The sequence below is a fragment of the Martes martes genome (genome assembly GCF_963455335.1).
Source record: "Martes martes genome assembly, chromosome: 5".
Lineage (NCBI taxonomy): Eukaryota > Metazoa > Chordata > Mammalia > Carnivora > Mustelidae > Martes > Martes martes.
In genome coordinates, this window is record NC_137892.1 from 64540565 (window position 1) to 64553344 (window position 12780).

The 12780-nt window shown below is 40.8% G+C and overlaps 1 protein-coding gene across 1 annotated transcript in view; it reads right to left on the reverse strand.

Moving 5' to 3' along the window:
• The window catches only part of IQGAP2 (IQ motif containing GTPase activating protein 2), a 277799-nt gene that overhangs the window by 62983 nt on the left and 202036 nt on the right, over nt 1-12780 (reverse strand). Inside the window, exons 14-17 of the mRNA XM_080804306.1 lie at nt 11235-11325; nt 6400-6567; nt 3495-3637; nt 1417-1587 (exon numbers count right to left, since the gene is read on the reverse strand). Of these exons, the coding sequence (XP_080660432.1) occupies nt 1417-1587; nt 3495-3637; nt 6400-6567; nt 11235-11325 (573 nt within the window). The remainder of the gene's footprint in view (nt 1-1416; nt 1588-3494; nt 3638-6399; nt 6568-11234; nt 11326-12780) is intronic.

Here is a 12780-nt window from a genome sequence, read left to right on the forward strand (position 1 = left end):
GAAGAGTTAGGGGGAAAAACAAACAAAAACAAAAGAAGGAAGGGTGACTTCATAGTTCTATGGCTTCTTTATTCTTATTGAGTCCACTGAGATGAAGGAAAAAGGCTCCAGATGATAGCTTCTGCTCTTCTCCCGAACCTTCTCATGACTTTGGCCCTGGGTCCCAATATCAGATGGATTTTATACCAGTGTGCTCCGCACAATGTCCTCCAAATACTACACTGCTCCACACCCTGAGACTGGACAGCTTAGGGTTGGTCCAAATTGTGTCAGGTTGGCTGACACTTTTAAATTCTGTGTAAAATTAGAGCCTTAGCATCAATGTAGAGGATTCTCTCTTCAGGCTTTTTTCATTTCCTGTGTGTTTTATCTACCATTTGTTTAAAGAAGAAATAAAATGGAAAACTTACTGGTTAAGCTAAGAAAATGTCTTTGTCCAGCTTATGGGAGAAATTTCTTCTAAAAATTAATCATTTCTGCCTTCTAACATCTTAAGCTCTGAACAGATTCAAATATTTGAGCACCTATCATACACAAGATACAAGAATACAAGATTTTTAAAAACTTATTTTCTGCCCTGGATGATATTATAGTCAGGTGAGGAAAGCAGGTAAGCACACCAATGATGACAAAAGAGGAATCTTCAATTTAAAAACTTCCATTTTGGGAAATTTCTTAGTTATTGGCCAATGCAAAAACCCATCAAATGCTGTCCGTCAATAACAGTATCACTCTGGATGCACAAAAAAAGACACACAGCCCTTTGGAAGCCAGCATGGTGGTTGGTGGAGGGTGGTAGCGAAATACAGAGGAGAAACATCTAAATTTGACCAGTCCCTCTCTTGGCAACCAGAAAGTTCAGAGGAGTCATGCAAGCTTAAGAACAACTCAAGACCAACCAGGCAGGAAAGGAGGATTTCTCCTGCAGGCCTAAATGAAGAGTATGTAAGGGAGAAGAGTTTCTTGGAGAAGCTAAATCCATTTCATCAGCTCATCTGTTCTTTCCGTCTAGAAGACCACAGAAACAGGTGCCATTCAACCTCCACTAGCTACAGAAAAACCAATTCATAAAGCACCCAGTACAGAAAGTAGATGACACGAGGAGATCCAGCTTCTTAGAGAAACAGGATTTCAACTCTGATCTGAGGAGTCCCTCTGGCTCCAGCTAGGTTGGTGGTAGGCAGACCGTGGCAAGTCCACAGTACCCCTTGATGGTCTCCAAAGGTGAATAATCATTCAATGTATTTCCTATCTCTGAGCCTTACTAAGGCTCAGATTTGGGGGCAATGATTAAGGGGAAAATCTGCAGTCAGATTTGTTAATTAGAATGCTGGAAGTTGACTGTCAAACTAACAAATGAAGCATCTCCAGGGAATAGCACAGTTTGCTGTAACTAGTGGTAGGTGGCTGACATACCTGTATTTTGGCCACATGCTTTTCTTGTTCATACAAATATGATTTCCTAGCTTCGTACTCTTTCTTAAGAAGGGATCCTGCACTTGTGGCTTGAAGGCGAAGAAGCAAATCACCAGACGCAGACCACATCTTCTCACGGACATAATCTGTTGTGACCTTCTCAACAATGTCCTGGCAAGAGATATTTCTTATGGTTACACTTCACACATCAGGTGAAAGCAGCATAGAGAAAAACTTCTGGAGATTATATCTCTGAGAAAATGAGATGGAGAACTCTTTCTGGCCTGGTTTCAAAGGAGATTTGACCAGAACCAGGGATGGACTGGCTTAGCTTCTTCCTAGCAACATGTTTTAGAATCTTCTGAACTTGGAGCTGAGGTGCTCTGAGAATTTGGTTGAGCGACCTCAGAATCTGGAGGCAGAGGTGCCGGCAAGGACCAGGTGTGAGGCCGGAGCTCCATAGTGTAAGCGGGACAAGGATGGTTACAGTAGGAATAGGCTTATGTATCAACTCCTCCCTCCCCAGGGCTGCCAAGGAAAAGACTGCAGTGGCCATGAAGTCTTCTGGCTCCTTTGTCCCATTTCTTGTCCAGGCCACAGTAGGCAGACCTCTGCAATGAGCCTGGGGCAGCTCAAAATAAACTTGGGGGAAAATAAAACAATTGGGGCAGAAGGAAAAGGGATGGGAGAGGAGAGACAGGCTATCACGGCCAGACAGGGGAAACCCTGTCTGAATGAGAATGAATGTGGAAAAAGGAGAAGGGGAGACTGTGAAAAGTCTTTCTGTGGATTACGAACTGGGTTTGCTTTTTATGTTCTCTGAGAGACGCAAGCCAAGACTGGACTCACTTCTATTGGCTGATGCCTCTCATTCCGTGTGGAATGGGGGGCTAATTTAAACAATTAAAACTGACATCACAAAAAATGCTTAAAAACCTTTAAAAGATGACATATTAACCTTCATGAAATCAGTACTTTTAGATTGTCTGGAGAAAATAAATTTTTTTTTTTTTTTAAACAACGTAGACCTTCCACTTTTTAGTAATCCTAACAGAATGATGCTCAATTTCACAAAGTTACTCCCAAGGCACCTTTGGACACCACTGGAGTAATTGTTGGCTTCAAATTATAACACTTTGATGCTGCTTCTTCACAGTTTGATATGTCTTTTCAACTACAGCATCGGGTTTTTAAATATTGTCCACAGTTTCATTTTTCTAACAAGTAGCCCCGATGATGAACTGCCACCAGAGTATTTTCTTGTAAATTGTGACAATCTTGGATATTTGAAATTAGTTAATTAACTATCTTCTCTTCACTGTCTTCTCATCATTCAGGATTTCTGGTGGCCCTGTCAGTTCCAGGCCACAGATTTTTCTCTGAGTTTTAGCAAATATCATAATGGTGATTCGATCCTCAAACTTGCTAGACTGCAGTATCTCTGATGCTGACAACTTTGAACAATTTGTAAGACCTACGTTTGTGTGCTTTCTTTTTTTTTTCTTTTTCCAAAAATGGAACTAAATTATTATTAGTATTTTCTCTTTAGATATACTACAATGCATGGATCAAACACAAATTTTCACTTCTTGTGGGTCCAACTTTGGTCTCAAGTCCAAAGACATCTTTGTGATTTGTGATTTTTGATTATCTTTTCAAGAGTATTTTCCCCCAGAAGGCATTACTGACTTTTTAAAGGTCGTACATATCTCTGTGGTAGGCTGTGAGGGGGAAAGAAATAAGACTTTCTGAATACTGACTACCAAGAAATTATTACTAATTGAGCTTTTGTGTCAAAGGCAAACCTGAAGATTGATTTCTTAGGATAATGGACCATTCCAAACAAGCTACAAAAGCTTTCATCCCCTTGCTCTGTCTGGTGGTGGTATGCTAATATGGAAATAATTGCAAAGTTAGTGGCTGTGCAGCCATATCCAACTGCATTTATGAAGATTTTACTCGATATCCAGACTTTAATAAATCAATTATTTCCTCCCATCACTTCCATGATTCAAAAACAGAAAAGCAATCACACTTATTTTTTCATAGTACAGTTTCATTAAACACGAACCTCCTACCTCAATTTCTTTTTTCATGAGCCATGATTCTTTAGGCAAGTATGGTTCAGGTGTGACCCAGGAACTCTCCTTTGAATCGATGTTGTAGTAGTACTCATATTTATCCTGCAGACTGAATTTGAGCCAGGAACCTTCAGTAGACACTAAAAAAAGAAGTTTGTTACATTCCAGAGAGAAACACTGAAACCTTGAACATTAATGTAGTTTCTCCAATATGTAAAATGATCTAATAAACAAGTTTTCATCAAGCATTTTGATGGCCTAAGTTAAAATAATGAGAAATGACTCATTAAATGGAATCAATTCTATGTATTCAATGGCAGCTCTCAACTCAGCCAAATCAAGAGGAGGACAGAGGGATGTGTAATGCTAGGGCTCTGTACCTCAAATTTCTCATGAGGAGAGGAGTCACAAATGGCCATTAAGAAGGAAAAGCAAACAAAGAATATGTGTCCCTGGTAGATGTGAACAGCACGACAAATGGACAGAGGAGACCAACAAGCAAGAATCTTCTTTGCTTAGGAAGTCTCCCAGCAACTTCTCTGAGAAGGAGTGACCTGGAAGGACTGTGACCCATTATGTAGGGAAAGCCAATGATCTGCATGAAACCAACAGAGAAATGACTCGTCTTTGCAGACAACTTTATCTAAAGTAAAAACTGGTATATGCAAATACTAAGTCATTAAGTAGGGAGAAGGAAAATGTCCTGGTTTGACTCACCTTGTTCCTCCCAACCATACAAAATGAGAAAAAAAATTGCAGAAAGGACTTAATTTGGGGGGAAGGATGTACTAGAAAAAAAATCTATGGCACTCATGGCTTCATTAGTTAAGAGCATCTCCTCCTCATGAATCCATGGGCTTTATTTCATATTTAGAAATCTGTTTATTTTGTTGAATGGCCACGATTCCTGTCCCAGACCAGCAAGCTAAAAACAGCAACAAAAATAAACATAAAAATGGCCTGACCTTGATCAGTCTAAGCCAACTGCTGTCAAGAGAGCCTTAGACTAAATGTCTTTACAGGGAAATCAAAGTTCAAGTGAATTTCCTTACAGAATATTTAAATGGACTCAAATAACTCAGCAGAGGTAACTTCAAGGCCCTTGAATGTGTTTTGATTCTTTATTGGGTTTTAAGTGCTCCTCAACTGTTCTGTTTGTTACTGCCCAGGAAAAGAGATGTATCTCTTTTCAAATGGGCAGTCAGACACCTGTTATCTATGTAGATATGCTGGCCTACTAGAACACACATTGTACAGTCAAATTAGGATGATCATAAGTAACCATTATGGATTTAAGGTAACTCCTGGGTTTCTGAATTGGGAATCTGGGGATATATGACTACATGCACCAGAACATGGCAAAAAGGAAGAGGAGTAGGCAAGGGTAGCAGACAGAAGATGGACTTGAACCTGAACTTAACCCCTGCATTAATACTGTTGTACAAGTTTTTCTCTATGAAGGATGAGGTAGGGGACATTACAGTGACTCTGAATGAAGAGATGTGAAGGGAACGGAAAGGGGCTCAAGGGCAATCAGATGCCAGGTAAGAAAGAATGACCAATAGCCTTCTTCACACTTCATTAACGGGCAATTTGCAGAACTGAAGGGTGCAATCTCTGGGTTGGAAAGACATCAGGTAAACTTAAAAGTACATAAGGTACTATGGGAAAGTCTTCCAGCTGAACTATAAAAAAACACCCTTCTCCCCTCCAATTCTACTTCTTGGGCCATACACTGTCACAGTAGCTTCCTAAAGAAGAGGAAGTCCAAGACCTATGATGTGGTGCAAATAAACACCAGCCTGTGAGTCAAGAGACACCCGGATCCTTGACAGGACACAAGGTTCTCAGTAACAATCTACTAAAGGAACAGTACGTGGACTATCAAGAATTAACCGCTTTGGGTTTGTCATGGGCTCCCTCTGACCACAATCTTAGAATGTGTCTCCAAATCTGAGAAATAAGTTTCAGGCTCATGATCTCAAGGATACTTTGCAGAGCTAACACTTCATGGTCTGTCATTGGATTGAATGGGCATAAACACTTGCTGAGGTTATGGATCTGGTCCCTTGGAGGCCACTTCCCTCTACTTTATTTCACATGTTCAAAATTACTCTTTACTCCTACTCAAGACTGTGCAATCATCTACCATTTGTTTCAAAAAGAATAAAGAGAAACAGGTCAATGTAGAAATATGCTCTCTATATATTAAAAAATAAAAGGAGGGATATAGGTAATCCCAATTTTATTTTTCAAATGTAATTATAGATTGATATTATCTAGGTAACTCAGCAGAAAGACAGAATAAAAAGAATATAACTAAACTCTCACTAGCATTGTTTCTATGGGGCTAACAGTTGTTCTTAATTATTTGTATTGGCTTGATTTTCTGTAAAAATTACACATTATTTTTTAAAAAATCAGTTTGTATCACTAGAGAAATGGATCAACAAGGAAACAATAAAGAAAAATCTCCTTAAATACTGTATTTCTCAAGTTTATGAAAGCACCCATGCATAGCCAAGTTAATCTGAGCTTTAAAAAAAAAAAGCCACATCTAAAAATTTTTCTTTATCAAGACAAAAAAATATTTTTTTTAAAGATTTTATTTATTTGATAAAGAGAGTGAGAGCACAAGCCAAGGGAGAGGCAGAGGGAGAGGGAGAAGCAGGCTCCCCGCTGAGCAGGGAGCCCCATGCAGGGCTTGATCCCAGGACCCTGGGATCATGATCTGAGCCGAAGACAGACGCTTAACCTACTGAGCCACCCAGGAGCCCAAGATAAAAAAGTATTTTAGAAAAGTTCATTTGAAAGCAGTATTTGTTTTAAAACTAATACAGGACCACAGACAGCATCATATTCAAAACGATATTTAGTTGGTGCTAATGACTAAAAAGCTTACCACTTTCAGATTTGTTCTCTTTTGCCTTTGCAAGGGCATTGTAGTACTTGTCAGCACATTCAGGGATTATGTCATTTGTGTTAGACATAGAAGACTTTAAAACAGACAGAATATCACTTGACTTTTCTTTCTCCAGACACTGATTAACATCGATGACCAGTGTGACCCCTGCATCATGAAAAAACAAGTTTCTGTTAATGGTTATCTTCTACTTAGCCTAGAGGCATGTAAAGATATAATTTAACCTTTCAGGAATGCATTGGTAATAAACCTTTTTACCCTTTCAGAGTATGCAACACATATACCCACGACAGTTACCAACGCACCTACCAGTTAAAGTCGTAAGAACACAGCCCCACAGAAATGCGGTTTATTAAAAATCAGGGTGTGTCCAGGTTACTCTCATGTGGTATGAAGCACTAGGTCCTACTCACTCTAGTGCTCTATAAGTGGGGACAGTAGATACGCAGTCCTGATGTAGGTCATCAATCGGTATTTGAGAACTAATCTTATGAAGACATTTATTTTAGAACAAGTACAAGTCCTGATGTTCTCTCGTATAGCACAATTATACTTCACAAGGTCTGTCATTAACAACCTAAACAAACGTTCTGGAAAGGCAACAGGTACAGCTGGTGGACGTATGCAATCGACTTGGTTCTGGAGCCGGTTTAGACCTAGAAAACATCTTATCCCATTTTAAATTCCTGCCTCTCCCCCCAAATCAAACCACACTGAACTCTTCATTGTCTAAACAAAGTTAACATGGTGAATTCTTTATTATCCACTTCGGTTCCAGTTGAGAATATTCTGGCCCAACCAATGAAAGTATTGTTTTCACAAACCATCAATGCACTGAGTTAGAAATCTAGAACAAAAAATGGAAGACACCAGGTTAAAATACTCTGTAGACAAAGTTTTTGATGAAAAGGGGGAGAGATGGATATTCTTTCTTTTAAACATGCACATGTCAAATTCAACCTACACATGCTTCGTGGTATACTGATGTCCTTGAATTACGTTCTCGTGTGTGGAAGTATGAAAGCTGGAGGGGTAAGAAAAGTGGAGTTTGACTTTACGTACAGCATCAAGAACTTCTGTAGCAAACTTCAACTGCTGCAGAACAGAAGGCCCAGCAGTGTGCTCTTGTGCTTGTAGGACTTAATAGGAATAGACCAACAGTTCCCCTTTCCTCCTCTCCAGGAAAGCTTTCAAGAATGGGAAAAATGCGGTCCTGGTGTTCGAAAGGTTTGTGGTCTCAGAGAAGCAGAAGCAACAAGGAAATGACCAAGAATCCTCACATGAATTATATCTGACAGCTTCACCTAACCCAGAAGAATGGCATATTTCTTAAAAGATGGGTAGAACAGAGGCACACATTTCTTGCATCTAGAAATGTGCTATATCTTCGAGTGCAGACCCGCAAGTAGGGGCCCCACAGGTTCATTTTCTAGGTAACCAAAGCGTACTCCTCCTCTTAAAAGAACCATTTTCTGTAAAAAATCTAAAGCCCTGGAGAAAATCCTAAGAGAACGGTGTCTCTTCCTGCTTATCATTTTATCTACAGTCCCTGGTACACAGTAGGTGCTTAGTGTTTACTTAGCGCTGCCGGAAGAGTCCTTCCTGTCATTCTACTGTGCTATAATAAATACCATGAGTGGTATTAATAAATATTATTTATTGTAGTTCAAGTACTATGGAGGTGTGTTTGGGCTTCTTTGTTCCTGCACTAAAATGGCCTCAAACTCCTCTGCCTTTTCGTAGTCCCCTCCTGTCCTGCCAGGTCTCCTCTTGCTGCCTTGTGCTCACACAGAGCAGCCAACACCTCACTGCCTGCTAGTTCGTGGCTTCTGATGTGCTCTGAGCTGTGCAGAGATACCACTGAACTCGTTAGTGTTACGCCCAAGATGAGAACACACAGTTACAGTGATCTCTCCCAGGGGTCCCCAACGAGCAGAGGAAACCAGGTCCAGGGCACAGGCTTTGAGACATAGATTTTGATTCCTTTTTTGCTTCATCTGTGGGATATGGTTTAGCTCCAGATAACTGAAGATGTCAGATAAATGGTCTACATAAAGTCAGGTATGTTGGTGGTATGGAACAAATTAAGAAAACTCCCATTAATCTCCTAAGAGACCCAGAAGAACGCTTTGTGTTATATCTTAGGCCATATACCGGCGCTCTTTCTCTAAGGCACGTGTTCTCTCCCAAGAGGTGAAATAATCCCTAGAAGGGCAAAAAAATTGGTTCTTGGGGGGAGGGGGCAAAACATCTTTTTGTGTAGAAAACATAGGCTTACCTATGGTTCATGAACAGAAACACAATAGATCTGTGGTATTCAAATTTCATGGTGGGAAGTACTCAGGGAAAATCTACCTAAAAAAGTTCCTTGGGGTACAACAATGAGAGAAGTTTGGGAAATACTGCTCTCAGGAGTCAAAAGTAGAGACAGACCTAATTTGAGAAAGCAAGAGTCTCCAGTGGACATGAACATGGGCCCAAACGTAGGAGACTTGAGTTACTCTGCCCTTTTAAGTCCTGTCTGTGGTAAAACCCATAGGGCAACACCTTTCCCAGACTACCTGGGAATTGGTTTGAAGCTTACAACACGTAACAAGGATCTGTTTCAAGCCTTCATACAAAGGATGAAGAATGCTTTTACAGGTAAGATTAAACTCCTTTTTGACAAACTGGTAAATTGTCATCTTGATGTCAGAATATAGAAGGTTTTACTTCAGAACGTCTGTTTGTTGTAGAAGATACTATGTCTATTCTTCTGAGGCACAGGACTGAGGTGGAAGACAGGATTTTAAATGTGTGGGTCTGGAGTAGACCGTCACACATATTTGAGAGAGCCTCTGGGTTGCAGAGTCAGTAGAACCATGAGGGTCTCAATGGGGGAAAACAGAACCAACTTCACAGTTTTAGGCCACAGGTAGGAAGGACATGAATAAAATGAATGAAATGACTTCTAAATTGGTTTGATTTCTAAGAGAAAAAGGGGAACCTGAAACGGCTGTTTGAGTGTCTATTTTTACCACCTCATTTCTTAAATGTATTTCTTCAAACTATGGCTTCCTTCAGGTTTATATTTAAATTTAAATTTCTTATGGACACATCTCAAGTTCATTTTATTTTTTCTTAAGGATTAGAGGGCTAGAATGGAAAGACTTCAAAGACCCTAAGGGTATAAAAATTCAGGTTGGAGAAATGCACATATTTCTCCAGGCTGAGGAAATAAAAACCAGATGTTCCCCCAGGGAGGCTTCCAAAGTTTAAAAAGCACATCTTTGGGGGCAAGACTCAGGCATCTCAACAGCATCCTATGACCTGATACAACAGGGTACATCCTAATGGTGCCAGGTATGGACAGGTTAATGAACAACACTTTCAGGAATCTTCATTTAGGTAGGTTATTTGTGTATGTAGAGCGCTAGTATATCATTCTTGAAACTACTTTAGAACGCCATGTGATTTCTCATACTATTCCTCTATGAAAAGAGAGGTTTAGAATACAATTAAAAGCGTATTCATTTGAGCCACTGAAGGGATTTGGCCAGTTGCGGATTATGTTTATCCCACTTAGGCGTTTGACAGCTGCAGAAGGAATCGTGGCTGGCTTGAGGACCCACTGGGAGAGAGAATGAGCTAAAATCCCACTGATCACCTGACCTCCGTGAGCCCCTACTCTGACTGGTGGGTCACAGGGATATTTTGGGTTTCCTGGAATTGGTGTCCATTCAGAGCCAGTGTCCTGCAATCCCTGAAAAGTCTGATGGTGTCCTTTCCCCTTGGCACAGCCACCACAGTCAAAGATTGTAGACCTCTTTAGGGGAAGCCTGGAAGAAAGATGAACTGTGTAAAATTTTGATAGTGTAGCAGTTCGTTCTCAAGAGGACCTGGTCTCCCCCGTCTCATTCAAGGGGTTCTTGGTCTGTAAATGATTAGGTATGGGACTGATGGAGGGGCCATGACTCTCTGCTCTTGTTATTCAAGTTACACTTCTGTTCATTTGATCTAGAACTCTTCTTCCACTTGTACAAACCAAGTATGAATTTAGGAGACAGTCTGTTTCATGTCTAGGAACACCGTGGTCAATCAGCCAACTCCACTGGTCTCTGTGAGTGGGATTATTCTGATGACGGCTTTGACTCTGCTGTCCATTACAGCAACCACACCCACTTGCCTTTGGTGATTAAATGCTGCCATCTGGCCTCTGGGGCCTGCCACAGATTTTGGACTTGCCAGGCTCTCTACAACAGCACGAACCAATTCCTTAAAATAAATCTCCCTCTTTTTCTTTCTTTCTCTATGTGTATATACATGTACTACATACTTTCCAGAGGAACAACTATTTATCTACACATACACAGATACACACAGATACAGGACTATATATGTAGCTCTATTTTTTTTTTCCAGATGAAAATATATATGTAGTTCTGTTTCTCTGGAAAATCCTGACTAATACGATGGAAAGCACGGAAGGGAGGAGAGACATTTACTAAGCAGACGGGGCTAGCTTCCTAAGGATCAAGATAAAAAAGGGGTTTGATCACACTATAAATTTGAGAGTTTAGAAACCATGTTTTGCTTTCTAGATTTTGTTCAGCAACATCCTCAAATTTCGCTAGAGTTAGCACCCAATCACTGAAAATAGTGCCACCACCAGTGAATCTTATTTTTCTATATACACGCAAGCACTGAAATTGCTAAGGATCCAAATCTTTACAGATATTAAAATGATATAATTTTAAAAATTACTTGAATAAAAAACAACTCAGTGGCTTAACCAGCAAGGCACATGGGGCCGGCAAAAGGAGATGAGGGCTTACATTGTTTTGTTTTGTCCTTGTCCATGTTGGCCTCATTGACTGCATGCTGTATTTCATCCAGCCAAAGAACTTTGGAAACACTCTCAGAGTCCTGGGAATATTGTCAGAGAATAAAAGAAAGAACAGTGAATCATGATGAAACAGAATCTAGAACTGCTTTTCAGGAGCCCATTTTTACAGTTTCTAAAAAGTCTTAGCCAGCACCCAACAAGCACTGCTGTACCCTGTACAAATTATTAACGAAATAACCCCCCAATCCAACCTCTTCTCCCTTCTCTACTGTCACCCCTTCAGTCCAGCCTACTATCATCTACAATGCACCTGGATGGGTGCATTGGTCTATCTGTTTTTCTGGCTTCCAAGACTGCCCTCTACCACAGTGGTCCTCCACAGAGAAGCAGATATTGTCTTCAAAATGGATGTCTCACTGGACGATCCCTCTGCTTAAACTCCTCCACAGGTTTTCCCCTGCATGGAGGAAAAAACAAAACTTGCTTCCCAGGGACTGTGGGGAATCTAACAATCTAGCCCCTCTGACCCCTCTGGCTTCACTCCCACTCCTCTATTGCCTGGCCCAGACCTGCACACCAGCCTCCTTCAAAGCCAGGCATCCTACCTCGGCCGTGTGGTTGTTGATGCTTTCTGACCATTCAGGCCTTAATTCAAATGCCACCTCCTCCACAAAAGCCTTCTCTGCATCCTCTCTCTTAATCACTAACTGTGGTACCCAAGGTGACCCTGGGTACCATAGGGTATTTTAAATTTCAGGGAAATACAACACCATTTATCAGACACAGAGACAAAAATAAGGCAAAGAACTCTCAAAGAACCCTCAAGGACTGAACGTTTAGTAGAAAAGATAAAGTTATCTACAAATAATTATACAATGTGATCAGGGATATAATAAACTTGCCCAAGATTACAAGGAAATACTAAGGCTGTGATGAACAGAAAGTAGTTCATCAGAGCTATGGAGAACCAGCGCCAGCATTTTGGACTCCTGATGGATAGACGGGTTGTAGAAGGAGAAATAACATTCACCAGCTCTTCTGGCAGGCTTCAATACTATTTCCCTCAGAGACTAACCTGAGATAATGTTTGTGGAAAGCACTATGAAAATGAGACAAAGAATCTCTTATTTCAGCCTGTAACATCTGGGCTAATGGAGACCAGGCCTGGCACCTGCTTCTGCAATCATGTCTAGCTACTCTGTCACATGTGAACTGTCACCTGTTAGCAAGAGTCTCCATTTCTTAAGAGAACGGATGGGAAGGGGGGTACCTGGGTGGCTCAATGGGTTAAAGCCTGTGCCTTCGGCTCAGGTCATGATCCCAGGGTCCTGGGATCGAGCCCCGCATCGGGCTCTCTGCTCAGCGGGGAGCCTGCTTCCTCCTCTCTCTCTGCCTGCCTCTCTGCCTACTTGTGATCTCTGTCTGTCAGATAAATAAATAAATAATCTTAAAAAAAAAAAAAAAAAAGAATGGACGGGAAAGATTCAAACAGAAAGTAAGATAGGAAATTGAAGGCTACAGGAAGAATGAAGAGA